This window comes from Amblyomma maculatum, chromosome 8 (assembly GCF_055883805.1).
Source record: "Amblyomma maculatum isolate TAMU_Amacu chromosome 8, ASM5588380v1, whole genome shotgun sequence".
In the NCBI taxonomy this organism is placed as follows: domain Eukaryota; kingdom Metazoa; phylum Arthropoda; class Arachnida; order Ixodida; family Ixodidae; genus Amblyomma; species Amblyomma maculatum.
Window position 1 is genome coordinate 89,307,271 of NC_139351.1, and position 13,932 is coordinate 89,321,202.

General features: G+C 43.2%; 1 protein-coding gene across 1 annotated transcript in view; it reads right to left on the minus strand.

The window, feature by feature from the left end:
• Positions 1–1,820: 1,820 nt before the first annotated feature.
• The window catches only part of LOC146181761 (histone acetyltransferase KAT6B-like), a 32,534-nt gene continuing 20,422 nt past the window's right edge, over positions 1,821–13,932 (minus strand). Inside the window, exons 2-8 of the mRNA XM_084576765.1 lie at positions 11,929–12,103; positions 9,857–9,969; positions 8,606–8,687; positions 8,455–8,520; positions 8,257–8,347; positions 6,990–7,122; positions 1,821–6,356 (exon numbers count right to left, since the gene is read on the minus strand). Coding sequence (XP_084432891.1) covers positions 6,216–6,356; positions 6,990–7,122; positions 8,257–8,347; positions 8,455–8,520; positions 8,606–8,687; positions 9,857–9,969; positions 11,929–12,103 — 801 coding nt within the window. The 3' untranslated portion in view covers positions 1,821–6,215. The remainder of the gene's footprint in view (positions 6,357–6,989; positions 7,123–8,256; positions 8,348–8,454; positions 8,521–8,605; positions 8,688–9,856; positions 9,970–11,928; positions 12,104–13,932) is intronic.

The following is a 13,932-nucleotide window of genomic DNA, read 5'->3' on the forward strand; positions in this document are numbered from 1 at the left end:
TTGAGACTAGTCACTATTTGAAGCAGTTTCCGAACTGGTACAATCTAATAGCTCTTATGTGGCCAAGGGCATGATGCTTTTATTATCATGGGGTGAGTTTCGGACTGCTGGTTGTGGCAGTGTTGCTGTCATTTTTTTTGTTTTTTTTTTGTTACTTTGCCATTTGCTGATGCATTATGTTTGCGCCATATGTGGAATCGTATCATTATGCGTTATGTTCTCAGCTTGTGAAATTAAGAGATATTAGAAGCGTTGTACTTATACGCCAAGACGAACAAGGGGCAAGGCAGAGGCAAAACAGGTAACACTTTCTGTTGTGTGCCGTTTCTTTCACTTTGCCTTGCTGTGTGCACCTCTTGTGTTTTCTTTTGTATTTTCTCTCGCCTCCTTTCTGGTGCAGCTTCTGCACGTTGTATTTTATTCATGCCGAGTGTGCTGTCATACTTGTCGCTTTCTATATCTGTTCTCTCTTATGGTGTATCCTACTGCTGTGCCATCTACAATGGTTGCATTTTTTTTGTTTATTGTTTTCCTGTTTTCTGACCTTGTGCTTTCAAATAAAATAAATTGAGATTTCTTCTGAAGCAGTTTCTACAGCAAAAGGTTGATAAAATGTGTCAACAAGTTTGGGCAGTAGAGTTCAATTACATGCCCATCATTACTACTAGGGTACTACCTCAAAAATATGAGATTTCTGTCAAAATAGCCAAAGTACCTTGTGCACAATTCAAATTAGAAACTTTTTTCGAGAAGATGAAGAGCTCTGGACGAGTTCCAAGATCGCTGTAATAGATGGGTTTGTATGAAGTGTCAAAGGAATAGCAGCCTAAAGTACTAGAATGGAGTACTTGTTAAATTGAAAAATAGGCGTTTTAGTGTTAAACGGTGGTACTGCGAGGATTCATATCACCTACTTGCCCACCTTCCTACTTTAACTGGTCCTTTCCAGTGCATTTGTGCATATCTCCCATCCTTCACGAGTCCCTTACATTATTTTTCTCCCAATAAATCTGTATGCCTCTTCCCTACCCGTCTGTGCACTAGTGTGTATCAGAATAAAACCTGTTAACTATCCTGGTTTCTTGGCTTTAACTGAAGCCCTTCCTCTATTACTAATGTTTTATGTCCTTTTATTCAAATCCTTCAGTTTCACTAATCTTCTCATGTGTGCCCTCATTCCTTGCACTAATGCAGTGTTTAAAAGTGTAAAATTCTTCTTTCTCGGCCTCTACTGTTCGACACTAATCATCTAGGCATCCCATTTTTACAAGGTGGCTTCAAGCTGGACATATGTTAACTAATGTAGTGACTTGAAATTTAAGCAGAACTGGAAATTTGAATGTTGCAAAGGTGAAATTAACAGATGGAATATCCTTGGTTTTGATGAAGTGCTTTTGATCAGTTTACACTGAGAGTTGGGGTTATTGGGAGATCATTGCAGAATTTGAGACTGCGTGCTTTTTATTGAGAACCTCTTAGCAAGCTTTGAATAGTTGGACAGGGCCACCATCAGGTAGGTAAGGGTGGATAAACACTGTGAAGAGCTGACAAAGACTTAGGAATTGAGTGCTAAAACCTGTCTTAATCAGTACGGGTGGCATAACGCTATGCGGAGTTGACAGCCAGCCACTGAATGCCAAAACTAGTCTCTCCTTCAAACCTCCTTTTTACTTACTTTTCTAATGTTCCAAATGTTCCTACACTGTTCCAAATATAGCTGGTAGCTGGAAGTTTCACAGAATGTGTAAAAACATTCAAGGCTGGTGTAATGCTGCCACACTTTCCAGAGCAACCATCATCAGTCAGCCATTCATCGTCAAAAGAAATTGAAACAAGTTTATTCAACAAACTTTATTTCCAACACTCCTGGTTTATTATACAATGCTCAATCCATCATGGCGAGGTGTATGACAAGTCTCTACAATGAAGAGCAATTGTTCAATGGCACACGAGACAACAAATACATGCCGAATAAAACGAAAGGCCACTTCAAGCATGGCAAATCTCACATCTCACAAGGAATAATACAATAATGATAATCTTTCCTCTTTTTTTTTTTTTTTTTTGTACAAACTACTGCCGTAATGGCTCCCGCACAGGTCTAGCACTCACACTGGTGACCAGCAGACAAAGCTTAGATGCAAACAATGGCATGCAAGACAGCTCTTGGTGCAAGATAGAACCAATGCTCGATCAGAAATCGGTTAGCAGCACTATCTTATGTCACTTGCAGGTACCTTGGCTGTACTATAACTAAATGAGCATTACATGTAAGAGACAAGACCTTGCTGCTTACCGCACATAAATTCTGAAGGCCATGGAGAAACAGAACAGGAAGTTCTGCCCAGTCTTGCATTCAAATGCTTGCAGAGTTGTAGGAATACCTGACATCGTGACAGGCAGCTGTCATGTATTCTGTCTGCAATAAGCTACGGCACTAAATAGCTGCTTTCATTTTGAAATTCGCTCCAGAAGAGCAGTATACCATACCAATGACACAGTTCACACAAGGGGGCTCGACATCGTGTGCATTAACTCACTCAAGACACTATGCACAGATTGAAAGTAAAACGCATGCAATGATTTGTTAGCTTCTATATACAGCAGCCTAGGACAACCAAGCTTCAAGTACGGCATGGAGCAGGCTCTCTCTCAGTCTACAACCACTGCGACAGAGCTTCTCACATGACAGAAATGGCGGCTGTCTAAAACTTTGGCGTGTTTTGAGCACTCGTGCCATAGCGACAATAGTTAGAGCAGCACGAGATAAAGGTTATGATCTATGCAAACATGTCAGCACTGTCTTGATTATTGCACATGCCGGTATCCACAAGATATCTACTACACTGTGAGAAAAGATAAATCTGTGTGTGCTGTGTGGTCGTGGCTTCGCCTTTCTGCCTGCTCCATTGGATGTTGGTGACGAAGATTGAAACAAAGAATTTAAACCTCTACTGTTAAATGCAAGGTTTGCAAGGAGTAATTTTGATTTCTCATAGAAAAAGAGATGCAGAGCCATGGGCACCACCAACGTTTGATTCCAAGCCACGGGCAGGAATTCTTGGTGAGCAAGAAAAACAAGCAATTTGAAACTGAGCTAAAAACTGAAGTATGAAGGTACACAGAGCAGAAAGTGAAGTGGGCCTAGATTGATGGGACATTTCCCAACATGACGCAGACAGGAGCTAGAAAGAGGGTCGCGCTATCCGCCGGCAGCCATAACTGACAGGAATATAGCAGAAAACAGCTTTGATAAACTAGGAAAGAGTACAAAATGAAAGAAAAGTGTCCCTACTGCCAGTTGTAGGTACACCATCAGATGTCTTTTAAGGCGAAAGCCTTTATAGGCTAACAAGTTTCCATCCGCGAGAAGCGACTTCTTCGCGAGATTCCGCAGGATATCCCGTGATTGTGACATCACCTGGTGACATCATCGGCCGTGACCGTCATGATGTCGCATCCGGTGACGTATAATACCCGGAACTGATGTCATGACGTCACATCCGGTCATGACCAATGATATCACCTGGCGATTCACGCATATATATATATATATATATATATATATATATATATACGAAGCTGATCCTGCAGGGAGTCCGATACAGGTGTCCGTGCTACGCCTTTCATTTGGCACTTCCTCGAGCGCCGTACCACACAGCATACAGAAGCAGACGCAGTAAAGCAGGAATCAGCGGCGTTTCAATCGAAGGCTTTTGCCTCATCGCACTTCAGTGGTCCAAAATGCCCCCTAGAATTTCTTTTATCGGATGAGCTTCGATGTCTGCCTTTCACATAATTTTTGTGTCACTACTCTTGGTGCACATTTATTGCCCAAGGCAAAAATACAATAAGTGCACAAAAAGCAAACCTACGCTGTTGCATGTTATCCCCAGCATAACTGCACTGAAGTGGTGTAACAGACCAAAGTTTCTTTTAAAGAAAGATGCATTTCGCTATCTTGCAAACGCAAAAGTGGAAACATAGCCAAGAAGGCCATGGAAGCCTTCATATAGCCAGCGATGCCAGCTGTCGTTTTATTGATGACAAAAACCTGCTACGGTTCTCCCCAGTATCCTAAAAGCATGGGTTATAGATAGACGAAGCAAAAGTAACCATCGCATGGGTGCTCAAAGTGCCCGAAAACACGGTCTCTCTTCCTGTACAATGAAGTGCATCAACAATTTGATGCCAGCCATTTTGATCCCTCGAAGCTACTACTCCTTGTTAAATACTTTGTACATAAAAGGCAGGACAAGCACCGGAAGTTTTGACTACAGCTCACACTTGCACACACGCTGACAGGCACAACCAGAAATTCGCGATGCAATGCATTTACTCCCCTTCTCACAACAGACCGCACATGAAAATTGGCAAGCGAGCTTGTCCGACTCCCAGATGGCATATCCAATCTGCAAAAGAGCCCGAAATTCCCTTTGGTGTAGGTATATGAACTGACAATTGGAAGAAAGGACACGCTCTCAGCTGCAAAGGGCAACGCGGGGGCAATCTGATACAAAGCGAGTTGCTTTTGATATCTGTATCCCAACTCTTTCAGAGACGTATTGTGCTCAACTATAGAGAAAAACCTGAAGATTTGTGTGTGTATATTTCGAACCATTATTTTACAAAAATAATGAAACAGCTGAAAAAAAGGAACTGAACAAGAAGTGAGCACACTAGCATCTCATATGTACACACACTGTCCGGAAAGTTTCAGGGATGTGATTGTGGCAAAGAAATCAAAATTTCTTTGTCACAATCGCAAAGAAATAGAATTTCTTTGCGCCCAGTGCACACTGCTTTAAAAATTAGCAGTGTGTCATCGAAGTGTTGTACTCTGAATTCGTCCACAAATGTCTACTGCGCTAAGCACAACAACTGTTAGTAAATTTCTTTTTTGCTAATAAACTTTTGACAGTGGGCGTACATAATTCACACAATGAACCTGAACAGAAAGAATAGGAATGCTATCCAGGATAGCATGACAACTTGCTTCCAGATTAACATACAAGTGGCAAAGGTGCCTTCCATTTAAGTTTGCCAACAAGCTATTTGAAGGAAGGAAAGAAAACAAAGAACCCGAATTTGTCACACAATCTCGCAATCTGTTCCACACTGAACCATGAATGCTAAAAGAAGCATCGTTTTTGCGTGGGTTTAAAGCCATCATCTTGACAAAGGCTCCTTGCTCTCAGCTGGCTTTTGCATATATTTAAAGCGATTCTCGGGGGCAAGAGAGAGGCAAGGTCTGCATACTGACATGGTGAGCGCAAAACGTAACACTCAACCAAGGGCACAACCAATGCAGTCTTTAATAAGTTAGAAATAATGTCAATGCAACAGGAAAGGTAACAGCTATGAGCAGAAAGAAAAGCGTACATAGTAGGCTAGTTAAATAAAATGAGGGCTGAAATGTCTTCCAGGAAGTCCTGGAGCATTGCTTTAAACATTGCGCCACTATCATGTATGCAACTTGCAGAGAGCACTGCTAGGGGATTAGATTTGTATGCCCTTGCGATATACATACGCTGCCAGCAGCATGTAACATTGTGGGGTGGACTGCTTCCATATCACCTCTGCGCATACTTTATCGGCACTGTGTGGTCAACCTTTGCGCAGATGAATCTGTACAACACAGAAGATGTACCCCTGCACAATTGCTGAGGCACCTGTTTCGCCTGACATATGCTGAAGCATGCCTCCAAACCAACGAAGCAGATTTCACAGTATGAAGAGTAGTGGCGCCATCTGCCAGTACACACCCAAAACATCCTTCGTCATAGGAAGATTAAAAAAAAAAAAAAAAAAAAAGAAATGTTGCAGTCTAATGCCGACTGCAACATACTTTGGACAAATTATAAAAGCGCAGAGTCCACATGCCACACTAAGCGAAATCTCAGCCGCAAGCAAGAAACTGGTTTTGCCGGAAAAAGTACTCGCGTGCTTTTCTTTGAAGGCAATCAGATGCCAGCACAACACAATCATTAAAGACTTCCAGAAGGCTTCCGTCATCGACAAAGAAAGGCAAGCAGTGCAAAATGCCCCGAGCAATGATTTGCTCAATAAACTCATTCCTTCTGTATCGCTGCAGATTGCGAAAGGTTCCAAAGCAGCACTATATATTATGTACAAATGCAGCGATATGTGCTGCCAAACCAAAACAAAACAAACATGACGATTGCAATGCACTGTGACTGATCCTCCGGGTTTCATCAGCAGAGGTGTCCGTTGGGCAGCCCTGTCTGCAGCCTCTTGATGTGGTTGTAGATCTTAAGCGCCGGCCCAAGCTTGAGGGAAAGGCCGGTCAGGACATCACTGCGCTTCAGCAGTAGTAGTGAGCGGCCGTCAATTTCCTAGTTTTGAAAAACACGCAAAAAAAGAACTGCGTCATCCACCATGCCCTCAAAGGGCACAAAAGGCATTACACCCGACTGTGCTGGCCACTGTTCTGGGGGAAACTTTTCGGCAAATCAGTTTTCAGTATCAGCCTGCACTGAGTAAACATGTTAATAGCCACAGCGCTCTGGCCCAAGATGGGCTTGCTCTATTAAAAGATTACACCTTTGTCGTACCGCCACTACCCCATCACTGTGTGCATGATCTTCCCTTGAAAAGCAAAGAGGTGGTATCTCGCCATGACACTGATATTGCAGAAGCAACATACAAAAGAAGCTGCAATCTCAACAGTGCTAAAACGGCTCAGAAAAACCACCTCCATTCAAAGTTACTTTTTCTTTTGTTTTTATGCTTCCTTTCTATCTTTGCAACGGCAAAAACATGCATGGATAAGAGGCCAGAACAGGCCTCTTAGCTTAGAAGTGCCCGGAACACTAGCGGTTCCGATTCACAGGACCACTAAATACGCTTTTTTAACAAAACAGTCTGCCAGGCAGACAACTTGCTTGAAATTTGCACTTTTCCAAGGAACACAGTTAATGATTAATGACCCTCAGCTACCATGTCTCCGAAACTCTTAAGGCTCTCACCTGATCCCTAAAGACTGCCGCTTGTTCTGGAAAGCCAACGTGCACCAAGAACTTCTCGACCTCTTCGACAGACCAGTCTTTGGCATCAGGAACAACATCGGGGTACTTGTCCAAGGCTATGTAGTACGCAGACCTAGGGAACAGAACAGCACGTTAACAAGTAGGGCTCTGCCTCACGACAGAATGACATTATGGATTTGCCATTGTAGCACAGCAGATGAAAAACACGAGGTGCCAACCTGAGGCATATTTCACTACCGCTACCGTTATTGCTTTGCCTCTGTAATCTTCCTTCTCCTATTAGAGTTACTAGCGAAGATATGGTCAGTTTAATGGCACGTTTGTTTCTTAATTGAAATTCCTTGTGTTATCTCCAGAGCAGTATTGTGTGAAGGGTGCAATACAAGATTTAAGTGCAAGTAGATACAATAAATTGGTTGACACGAAAGGAAAGGCACAGTAACTGTCACACTTGTTCTGTGGACACCTGAACCAGGCTGTAAGGGAGGAAGGTGGGAGTGAAAGTGGAAAGAGAGAGAGAAAAGGGAGCTGGTAATGGAGGGCTACGGAGTAATTTCGAACACCTGAGGATCATAATTATGCACTGACATCGCACAGCACACGTCTCCGTTTCGAAACGCAGCTGCCGGCAGTCGGGATCGAACCCAAGTGCAAGTGGATTATTAATGTTTTTGAGTTAATAAGTAATAAAGGTAACTGCCATACACGACAAAAAGTGGCCATTATGGGGTAATTAAGCTGTACTGATGTGAAATCAGCCTCTTCTGTCAACAGAAACTTCATCACACCAGTAACAGCTATTGAGACAAGGTCAAAACATGCAGGAAACAGGAAAAATGTGCGTGAAAAATAATGCGCATTCGTGAATGTGGAAGAACCTCAAATGCTAGAAATATTTAACAGGAAGGCTACAGTAAAACCACTTTCACATGTTTTTGCTTTATAGCATGGCTTTCCTGCCAAAATCAATACCCACGCCATGTTAGCTACAAAACCGGCAGAGTGGTATGCTCTGCCGAGACGTTTATGTCACACGAGGGTTATCGAGCAGAGAGCTGCGACCATATGTGGAATTGCAGTTGTACTTGATATGGTGCCATATTTTGTGGCTTCGTTTGCCCACAACATGTACATAGTAAGTCTATGCTGTTGAAAGCATGCTTATGTAGCACCTTTCATGCCATGCCTAAAGCCTAACTTTATCTGCGACCACTAGTGATGATACAGGGGCAAAACAAAATCTTACAAGTCCGCATGCTCTCCATCAAAAGGCTTGAGCTCTTCGTCAGGCACGGGGGAGTCGCATGGTGTCGGGAGTCCAACCGAGTTGTCCACCTCTGTAAACACAAGAAAAACGGCCAAATTGGATCTCAATACGACCTGGGATGAGCTGATGAAAGCAGCACACTGAAGCTGTGCTGAAAGGCACTTGTCATTTGCGTACCAGATTTGACCTTGACGCCGGCTGGCTTCTTTGTAACATCACAGCAGGCCTTGCACAACCATTTGCCTGCAGAGGTTATTATATGGCTTGTGGCGACACTATTTCACAAAACGAAGACCTGACCAAAAGAAAATCAAGCTTGCACACTTACGCTGAGGCCTATGCGTCAGCTTGGGCCTGTGGCAAACCATGTGGTAGCCTCGATCGCAGCCATCACAAATGATCAGCTCATCCTGTAAGCGGAGGAAAGAGAATTCACTGAACATCAGTGCGATTCATACGGCAGAGTACTCGTTAGCGTCGGTGTTTCCCTCGGGCAGAACAACCACTGGCACTGGCACGTTCGGAATGTGCGAGTGAGGGACCGTCGGTCAATTACCGTCTAACCCGCCACACCCACTCTCTGCTCTCCCGACCCAATCCCTCACAGTGTGACATGCAAGAGCTCCCCTCTACACCATCATCTGCTACCTTTCTCTCCCTCTCCACTTCCCTCTGTCTTCCTCCTCACCACTCTGCCTTTTCTCCACTGAGGCTTCACACTTTTTTCTGAACACTTTTGTGGTCATTGAGAATTGTAATGCTAATGCATTAAAAAATACAAAAAACGCTTCACTTTTGCTATGTATATGTGTATATGTATATATACACATATTATATGTGTATATGTGTTATGTGTTATTATGTATATGTGTTAAAATATGATGCATACTGATGTGAAGAGTAGAAGGGATGCTAGTTAAGTAAAATGTTTTATGCACATTTAAAAACTTTATGACAGCAAAACATACGGTATTTACTATGTACCTCAGCTCCAAATTGCGTGCCCTATGCAGTAAGCATGAAAGATCTTGTGCAGCAGATTGAAAGCCATCAATCAGTTGTGAAAAACCTAATTCAGCATGTTAACAGTTAGCTGTGTATAAACCGGCGGCCTAAATGCAAATGCGCAATTCAACTGCCTGCAGCAGCTGAAGGAAGATGAACACCTTTCTAAATGTTATGTCAGTTCAGTTCTTTGGTTAAAACTGCACTTCTCTCAAGTCTAGTGTAGTGTTACCTGTTCTACATGTGATATGGGTGGATCTTGCTTAGAAGTCTGCTATATAAAAAAAAGAACCAAGTGAGTGGCTAAAAACAGTAATGTGATTTGCAAATTTATTATCTGCTGTAGTAGTAGCTTGCACAGGTTTTTCACAGCATAGAGTGAATCACAGAATCCACTATCTCCAGGCTGGCTGTAAGCGAGCTACACTCAAAATCTCAACTTTCAACCCAGAGCGAACTTAATTTTCAACATGACAATCTCCACAGTTCACACATCTGGATATATGTTTCCCTCATTAGTGTAAACATAAAAGAGCTATTCTCGTTAGTTTATGACCATAGCTAGCTGACTCACATTGTCAGCAGTCGCGTTACAGCCCGAGCAGGTTTTGCAGTCGACACACTGCCAAGTTGCGAGCCGGGCAGCAGCAGCCAGTTCAGCGGAGTAGTTCAGGCAGGACGGATGGGCTGTTGGCAGATGAGAGAAGGGAACAAAACGCACGCCAAAGCGCGTCAGGCATGCTGAACCTTTGCCCTTACTGAGCGTAGCAAGTGAGGAATTACACTTGCACAAACTTCTTCCTTCTTAATCAGTCACAAGCCTAGGCACATGTACTTGAAACAGTGTCAAAGCTCAATAAAGCAGCTGTCATATGGAAAACAGCTGTGTACCTTCTCCTGCCCGGTGTAGAAAATGTAAAACAACAACAAGAGATGGTGAAGTTAGGGAGCAATCACGAGCTCCTCTCCAAAAGCCTCCCAGCACTTTGGCTCGGGTAAATACATTAGCCTTGGGGAGAGAGAGCCCTTCTCCTCTCTCCAATGTGGATTGTGAAGACATCATGGATTATGTCACATACTTCTAATAATCCGCAAGGAAGTGCTTACAACCAATAACGAGCCAGGTTCTTTACGACTGCCTGCCTGAATTAGGTGTGTTATAACAAGGAATTAACACGCATTACACTAAATAAGCAGAAATATGTGAAAATCTTAACTGGTCTAAATGGTTTAAGGAACAATTCCCAGTTGATACCAGTTAGATCCCAGTTAGATCCAACTGGGATCTAACTGGGATCTAACTGGTATCAACTGGGAATTATTCCTTAAACCATTTAAACCGGTTACGATTTTCGCCTGGAGGCACTAAGGCCAGAAAAAGGAGAGAGAGATATTTTCTAGCATTTTTTTTTTTTTTTCATGAAATCATTCTCCAACTTAGCTCGTGTTTTTCTGAAAAAGTGCTTGTTTCTAGTAATATAAGAAACCCCCTTCCAACATTTTTCACCTGCAATCTCTGCATACCTCTGCAAGGGGACTACTACTTTTACTGCTTAAGTTTATGAGTGGCTCACAACATGGTGTTTGCAAGAAAACATCGTAGTGGAGGGCTCCGGAACTTTCGACTACCCAGGTATTTGAAAGTTCCGGAGCCCTCCACCACAGCTTCCCTGACATTCAGAGTCTCTTTGAGGTGTTAAACCCTATGAACCAAACCATTACATAATACTGGATGCCATTGCATTCTTAGCAATTAATACCTCGTTTCTAGATGAGTAAGCCTTCTGAAGCTTGTGTAATTTATTGCAAGGATCATCAATAAGGTATCTGAAGTGCACTCTTTCTAGTCATACCAATTAATTATTAGATTGACTTCCTTCTTCCCATAGGCCATTAATTCTGCTCCATTAATCATTCCTCTATGCAACCCTAAGACAGACCATTAAAATTCACTTGCAAAAGTCGCCTGTTTTATATAGTTCTCCCGGAAGCCAGCAAAAGTGCGGAAATTTGCCTGTACTGAAGAAATAAATCGTTTGTAACTGAATTTCTTTCGTCATACTGTTATGGTTTCAGTTTCAGCAGCTGAATAGTGCTTGTGATGCCTTGTGCAGATATAGAAATAGCAGTATTTTAGCTGTTGCTTCATTATCTGTTCTGGCTCCTTGGGAATCGAACATTTAAAGAAGTAAAAATTTAGACAACGAAGCACTGTATCAGTTCCTTTATGCCTCACATTATCTGAACAGAACGTTTTTTTGTCTACTGTAATAAGCACTATTCAGCTGTTAAAGCTGGAATAGCAGGAGAGAGAAAAACTTCAATTACAAGTCTTGTGGATGATCCATATACCTGTCTAGGTACCTGACATATAATCCATTACCAGTTGATGCTAAGGAGATATGGCAATACCTGCAATGTGTACAAAATTCTGGTAAGGACTTTTCTAATTTATCCTCATGGTAGTTAATTTACTCCAGCGAACCCCAACAGAGAGTTTATGCACCTAGCAACGGTTCTGAAGTCATACCTCCGTGGGTTACAGTGCCTGTCGTTAACACAGTGAGTGGCTAACCCTACCAAATGCCACTAACATGGCAAGAGAGGCACAGGGCTGTTGCAAGCACTAGCCTCCATGGCTCTCACCCTTGGTGTTGCAGTCTCGGCAGATGAGCAGGGACTTGTAGTCGTTGCTCGTCGGAGGCACGGAGAGGTAACAGACGAAGCAATGCGGCTCGTCTTCCTCGAAGAACTCAGTCACATCCATGGTGGGACTGTCCAGGTTCTCCAGGAAGTCCGGCCCATGCGTCTTCTTGATCCTCTGAAGCATTGGCGACAGCACATGAGAAGCATGATAAGTGGCTCGGAACGTTGCGGTACTGTTAGTAACTAGGCCCACGAAGTACCTAGCTGCAGCATGGCTATGACGTTTGTAACTAGTTTGTACAGCTGTCGAAAATGTCACATGTGAGAATTGAGGGCAGCTGTATACTTTATGACCGAAATTATGAGAAAGATAATCATGCTTTGAGACATGCGCTGCACTGTCCTTAAAAGTAACAGGCTAATAGGCTTCTTAGACAAAATTACTGTAAAAATCAAAGCCAAATACTGTAATTCATGCTGTGGATGATGCCACATGAGTATAAATACATTTTACAAGCCTGTAATATATGCATGCCTAAACGTGACTTCAGAAAGCTCCTATGCATTACAACTTAACACATGCATTTCAAATAAACATCAATGTAGTTCCACAGACAGAATGTTGACAAAAGATAAGCATCCTGTAGTTAGAACCATGCAGCATACTACGTTCCTAACGGTAGAATGTGCAAAAACACAATAAGCAACACAAACACTTCTGTGCTGAACTAGTAGGGTCACCATGCATAGGGAAAATATTTTTTTCTAGCAGCCATGAAAAAGGTGCACACACAGTGCACTAACTACCACGTACATTGATTAAAATAGTGCTTTAATTGCAACAGCACTGCAGCCAAGAACTCCAGACCAACTCGAACCACCTCGAGGTTTTCTCCACAGGGCACACAATAAAATATTCGCAATTTCGGTTCCAGCAAACAGTACAGCTTCAAAGCTCTGCGACCGAGTACTTCACCTACATATGTGTTGCTCGAGTGGATAACGTTTGTGATCTTTAGGTGCACTAAACACAAGTTTGCCGTTCGGGCACAGAAGGAAAAAAAAAAAAAGCAATTTCCTGAGTGGTTACTTCACAATCGACCAAACAAGACAAGTCAAAAAGAAGTAGGAGGCTGAAGCAGACCACGCGTCCACTAGCAGCTCGCTGAACTGGGGCTGGTTCACATGGGGGTCTCCCAGGAAAGACTGAAGGCACCGCTCCGGGCTTCAGGTTGCGGCAGACGACGGGCCCGTCCACGTAGTCATCTGCCGTGAAGTGAAGGCAGCAGACGACGCTGGTGGCCGATGCCCCTTTGGGACACACATTTTCTCTGGCCACCGCTTTCAGCCATCTCTGGCGAGTGACGGGGTCTGACGGGAACTCGTGAAAGATGACACCAGGCTGCTTTTTGTTTTTGGACGATCGGCAAAAAGGAACGCAGCAGTAGATCATTGGTACTCTGTAAAAAGTGGTTTGGACAAAGATGTTGTGGACTCCTCGTCACCAGGAGAATGTAAGACATATGGATGCACAAGGGTGGAAACTTAGGCTATTCGGAAACGGTGATGACATGAGAGTGTAGCGCAAAAAGACGACAGACATAGAAAGGGTGCACAACACAGGCGGTAACTTCCGAGTGAAAGAATGTAAGTTGACCAAGGTGAAACGTGACACGTAAATACTACCAGATGCATGTGTCCAGAAAACCGGTGAAAAGAACACACGAAAACCGCTCAGTGATTAACGTTCCTTAAGAATGCCAGGGGCCCTATTTACTGGACGCATGTGCCTGGTAGTATTTACGTGTCACATTTTGCCTTGGACGCCTTACGTTCTTTCAGTCTGAAGTTAGCGCCTCTGTTGTGTACCCTTTTTATGTCTGTCGTCTTTTTGCACTACACTCTCACATCATGGATGACATATGGGTGATTTTTCTTTGTCAGAGTGCATAGTGTAGGAGTGATTTGACATCTTTATAGTTCATACCTTGGATGTGTATCCAC